At 60.4% G+C, this 5,684-nt stretch overlaps 1 protein-coding gene across 3 annotated transcripts in view; it reads left to right on the top strand.

The window, feature by feature from the left end:
- Positions 1–4,139: 4,139 nt before the first annotated feature.
- The window catches only part of TSPAN3 (tetraspanin 3), a gene marked incomplete at its 3' end in the record, with an annotated part of 20,170 nt that continues 18,625 nt past the window's right edge, over positions 4,140–5,684 (top strand). For all 3 annotated transcript variants that reach the window (XM_084239801.1, XM_084239800.1, XM_084239799.1), the window contains exon 1: positions 4,140–4,308. In XM_084239801.1, the coding sequence (XP_084095927.1) occupies positions 4,246–4,308 (63 nt within the window). In that variant the 5' untranslated portion in view covers positions 4,140–4,245. The remainder of the gene's footprint in view (positions 4,309–5,684) is intronic.

Raw genomic sequence — 5,684 nt, 5'->3', positions numbered from 1 at the left:
CAGTCATCATCCCCAGTGGCCGCGCTGTCATCATAAACACTCCAACATGCCTGTGGCTTTGCGTCACTTTCTCAAGGTTTAGATTTCTGTGCAGGATCATCCATTTCACTGACGCAATCACGTGGCCACATTCTAGCCGCTGGAGGGCAGGCAGAAGGGCATGCGGCCCTGACTGGGCTTTCGCATGATGGGGTCCTTCCACACAGACAGCGTGTTGAAGAGCAGGCCAGCTCAAAAGCAGAGAGATGGCCACAGCAAGCACACGTCGTTACTGCCGCCATGTCCTGAGGCAGGGCTACTACAGACAACGATTGCCACAGGCAGACAGTGCTTTTACAGTAGAAAAATATGAACCTTTTCTTTCGGGGACAAGATAGACATGCCGTCCCATACGATGTGGAGCAGAGGATATTTGACTTCACCGTGGGAGGAATTCAAGAACAGAGCTTACTGCAGAGTGTTTTAGGGCAAGCGTCAGTGAGAGAAGGCATAGCGCCCCCTTCTGCCCCTGTGTGTGCCAAGGTCAGGGGCAGCAGGACGTATAGAGAGTCTGTTTCTGTTTACCCCCACTTTGCCAGTGGGGATAAAATCTGACAGTTGAGTGCTTCACAGAAGGAATTTAGAATACCAGGGTAACCCCAAAAGGCTAATTTTCTAGAAAGAAGGTGTCTCCCAGTGCACGGAAGGGGAGCAGTGGGTCATGACATGCAGTGAAGGGGAGCATGGGTCATGACAGCAGATCTTGGCCTGGGTAAGAGCACAGGTGTGCGTTCATGGAGTGAAGGGGCAGAGGGAGCAGGTTCAGGGGAAACAATGGGTTCCACTGGGGACACACTGAGTCTGGAGCATATTTGAGTCACCCCCAGATAAGGCTGGAGTCCCGTTATACACTCCCACAGCAGCCCGAGCTCTCCTTTGTATTGCTTATCCGGCTGGAGATTAAGTCAACAATTGCACAATCAGTGTGGAAGCTCATCTCCAGATTGCAAGCGCCCTGAGGCCTTGGCCCAGGTACAGCCACTTCACTGCTATATCCCAGCACCCAGCAAGGAGCAGGCACAACTGGCAGGTGACCAGTAAATAGGTGTGGAATGAATTAATGGCTGCCTGGAGCTATGCAGAAGGCAGAGGGCAGTTGGATACAAAGCCAGGAAGTTGAGAGAAAGACCTGGATGAAGCTGTATCTTCAGGAGAACACCACTCTTGGATTGTGACTGAAAGCTGGCCCTGGGTACGATGGGCACCCAGGTGGGCTACTCACTGGGCCAGGTGACTTGAAGAAATCAAAGAGCCTACGTCTAGATCCTGGGAAAACTCCTCCAAGGAGGAGCTGCAGTCAGAGAGTAGGCAGGGAAGAGAGATGCAGATGTTCTGGAAGTAAAGGGAGGAGAGAGGAGCAAGCATGAGCAGAGAGGTCCAGGAAGAGAGAGACTCGGGTGCTCACTGTGCGCAGGCAGGCGCTGCTCTCACAGTTCCATTCTCAGAACAACCACATGGGCACATCATCGCCCACCCCCCCTCAGCCAGGGGGACCAGGGGATGAGGCACAGAGTGGGACCTGGCTAGGAAGTGGGAGGACACTATATTTTGAACCAGGGCAAGCTGGCCCCACAGTCTGCACTGACATGTGCTGCCTCAGAGAAGGGGGAATGGATGGGGCATTGGTAACACGGGTGGAGGCAGTGGCAGTGGTGCTGTGCGGTGAAGCCACATGGTCGTGAGTAACAGCAGTGGACCGGAGGCCACAGAGTCGAGACCGTCAGACATGTGTGACCCCCCGCCCGGCTTGACCTTCAGATCAGACTCTGCATTTCCACGGCCTCCTCCAGTGATTCATGTGCACAGTGAAGTCTGAGAAATGCTGGACTAGATGCTCTTTCAGAAACTTCGGCTAAGAGAAGAAAGAGAGGGAGAAAGAGAAACTCAGTGTTCAGTGAGAGGTTTTTCTTTTTAGGGAGGAAGACATGAGTGTGTAGGGGAAGTGTAAAATCAGCAGGCTTTTCCACCCTCCCGCCACTAGGCTTGATGATGGATCCTGCGGCCCTGCATGCGTGCCTGCTGGCGGGCACCTGGAGTGGGGTGTGGGCGTGCATAGGTGGGCACACGTGGGCTGAGACTGGGCTTATAAGGGCGGTGTTATGGGGACGCCAGCGGAACAAGAAGAAGAACGAGCAACAGAATGAGAGCGGAACCAGCAGAGCCACAAAGGAGAAGCAGAGACCGGGGAGAACATCAGAGAGCCGAGGAAGTGTGAAGACTTGCCGGGCCCCTGCCTTGTAAAAGCTCAGTAAAAGCCTGAGAAAGCCACTGAGGGCTCCAGGACTCTCCTTTCCCTGTCTCCGTGGATCACAGAGAACCTGCTCTGGGCCTTCCTGGCGCTACATTGCTGCTGTTTGTGGTCTGTCTCCTCTACCAGATCGTAGGCTCCCTGGGAGCAAGGGCTGGTCTTGCTGGCTGTGGAACACCACCAACAGAACAGGGAGGCCCAGAGGAGGCCTTGGAAAGAGTCTGATGAGTGAATAAACACTATGCTGCTTGCTGCCAATGAATAGAATGCATTGTGAGGGGGTGTGCGGACAGGCATGAGCCAGGAAGACTATGTAAGAAAGAGGTTATTAAGGACAAATAAATGGACACCTTTAAGGGTTAAAAAAAAAAAAAAAAAGGATGGTATGCAGGGTTGTAACAGCAGGAAAGAAAAAACAGAGGCACTTTTGCGTGTGGCTGGCAATGTGGTTTCTGCTCCGGACCACCTGTGTGGCTCTGGGTAAATTATGAATCTTTCCAAGCCTAGATTCACCCCTCCAGGTAAAAGAGGGGTGGTGACCACAGCACCTTCCTGCTAAAGTTGTGATGGGCTTAGCCAAGCTTGGGTAAGAGCGCGAAGTCTTGCAATGTACAAGGAGCGTTCTGTCACCCTTCTGGTATAAATCTTGGTCCAGAGTGCCCCGCCCTGGAATAAACTGGACGTGGTAACCCAGCCCTAGTCACACCACGGGGCTCTAGCTCCTTTCTGACGGCTCTTCTGCGAGGGCAGCTCCGCCCCAGGGAGGTCTGTCTGCATCAGCACCCCTGGTGTGCGCAGCCCTTCTGGCCAACAAGCTACCAGGGTGCCGGCTTCAGGAGAACCTGCGCCAGAGAAAACGGGGCCACAAAAGGAAAAAGGGGTCTGGCGGGGCCTCCTTGTGCTGCAAGGGGTTGAGCGCCGCACCAGGAAGCAATTGTAGACTCTGCAGCACCAGTTCGATCCCCGGCCAGGGAGCTACCCCCATGGTGCGGCAGACCCCTCCTGCCGCGCCCCTGCTCCCCTCAACAGAGTATTTCAGTAGATCCGCCTGTTCTGTTCCCTGCTCTGTCTCTGGTGAGTCCTCTCACCACCCCCCTCCCCCGCATCTCCGGCCTGTACCCCAGCCCCTGTATGCATACATAAATAAACCTTTAAAAAAATTTTTTTAAACTTTGGGCCCCCCCGAAGGCGCAGGTGGTTGAGCGCTGGGTTGCAAATCTGCCCGCAGCCTCTGCAGCACCAGTTCGATCCCCGGCTGCTCCCCGGCCACCAGAGGAGGGTCCCACATGGCGCGCAGACCTCTCCTGCCGCCCGCTGCTCCCCTCAGCAGTGTACTTCGGTCCTTCTGCCTGCTCTGCTCCCCACTCTGGCTCTGGTGAATTCTCTCACCCCCACACTGGCCCCTCCGCATCTGTGGCCTGCACCCCAGCTCTTGTATATGTAAATAAATAAATCTTAAAAAAAAAATCTGGAAGACCAGGCCTAGTGCTCTCCGGGCCCACAGTCCGGCGGCGGGAACGCAGCCCCGAGGCGGCCACCCCGGCCCTCCGCCTCCGTTCCGCGCCGCCTCCAAGGGCGGCCTGAGGCTAGCTCGGCGCGGGAGGCGGCCCCTTTAAAGGGCGGGGCCTGGCGGCGGCGACTGGCCGCGTCGGGGGGCGGGGCCTGGCGGCGGCGGCGGAGATTGGCCGTGGCGGGGGGCGGGGCCTGCGGCGGCGGCAGAGATTGGCCGCGGCGGGAGGCGGGGCCTGGAGATAGCGGCGGGGATTGGGCATGGCGGGGGGCGGGGCTTGGGGGCGGCGGCGGGGATTGGCCGCGGCGTGGGACGGGGCCGACGCGCGCTGCGCGGGGCGGGGCAGCGGCTGCGGGACGCGGCGCCGGAGCTGCCTCAGCGGGAGGCGCCGCCATTGGCCTCGCTCGGTGGGCGCCGCGGGCCGGGCCGGCGCAGAGCCGCGGGCGCCATGGGCCAGTGCGGCATCACGTCGTCCAAGACCGTGCTGGTGTTCCTCAACCTCATCTTCTGGGTGAGCGCCGGGCGGGGCGCGGGCGGCGGCGGGGCCTGCGGCGGGCCTGAGGGGCCGGGGCTCCGCGCGGGGGGGCCGCCCCCGCCCCCCCTCCTGCCCCTCCCCCCGCCCCCTCCTGCCCCTCCCCCGCCTCCCCCCGGCGGGCCGCGGCCTCCCGGCGGGCTGGGGGTCGAGCCCGGGGCCTCGCGCGCGGCCAGGCCGGCCCCGCAGCCCCGAGCGCCCCCCGGCCGCGCCTGCGCCCCGCGCGCCCCGCGCGCCCCGGCGCCGCCGCCCGGAGACTGGGCTTCCGCCCGGCCGGACCCCGCGCCGAGGAAGCCGGGGAGGCGGCGGGCCGGGGACACGCCCCTGAGGAGGGCGCCCCCCGAGCGGCGGGGTCTGGCTCGGCCGCGCCCGCGCAGCTCCCGTCGGCGCCCCCAGCGCGCCCCGGGGCCGCGGCGGGAAAGTGGGGGGCGCCCCGGCGCCCGTGGGGCTGCGGAGTCCGCAGGCGCCTCCCCCGGAGGGGCTGGGTTGAGCCCCAAAGGCGGGCTCCCGGGACGGGCCCCCCGGCCCCGCTGTGTGGAAACGCGCACCCCCGTGCTTCGGTCCCTGCCCCCGCCGTGTCTGCGCTCCCTCAGCCCCCTGCGCGGCCGGCTCGGCGCCCCTCCCCGGGACCCAGCGGCACCGCGACCTGCCCGCGACCTGCCCGCACCGGTGTCCCCCGGAGCCTTTGAGGGTGTTTGGGGGCGCCCTGACCCCGGGCCACAGTCACCCTCCTGACGCTGGGCTGCCGCGGTTTCTCCCCGTGGAGAGCGTTCCTCGTGGGTCAGTTCCCCAGGTCTCCCAATAGGAGATTCTGTAGGATGGAGAGACCCGTGCAGGCTTGACTTTGTGCCCTTGACCGAGGCTGTCTGGGTGGGAGAGCTGGCTGCGCCGCCCTCGGGAGGCTCGGGCTCTTCAGGCTCAGGGGCTGGGCTTGTTAATGTAACGGCATATTGGGAATACAGAAGCCATTTTCTTTAACTAAAAAACTCTAAAACATCAGTTAATATTTTTACTTTCCTGTCTCCCGGAAGGGTGACAGTTGTGGGGAAAGAAGATTGTGAATCTTTGGAAATTGTTGAAGTGTGTATGTGTAGCTAGCTAGGTAGGTAGATAATGTTGAACTTCGCTTGTGGTGTTTCATAGCATCCCCAAGACTGAAGTCATAGCGTGCTGTAACCTCGTCCTTTATCTAGGTTAGGAGGAGAGTAGGACTTGGTGAGCTGTGAGAAGGAAGCTCCGCCGACAGGCAGGGGAAAAGTTGAGGCCTAGCGCAGGATCAGTGCAACAGAACTGATAAAGAAACAGTATTAGAAGTATCCCCAGCAAACGATTAGTTTGGGAACAAACAGTGATGC

Source organism: Talpa europaea, assembly GCF_964194135.1.
Source record: "Talpa europaea genome assembly, chromosome: 8".
NCBI classification, from domain to species: Eukaryota; Metazoa; Chordata; class Mammalia; order Eulipotyphla; family Talpidae; genus Talpa; species Talpa europaea.
This window is presented reverse-complemented; position numbering and strand designations above follow the sequence as displayed.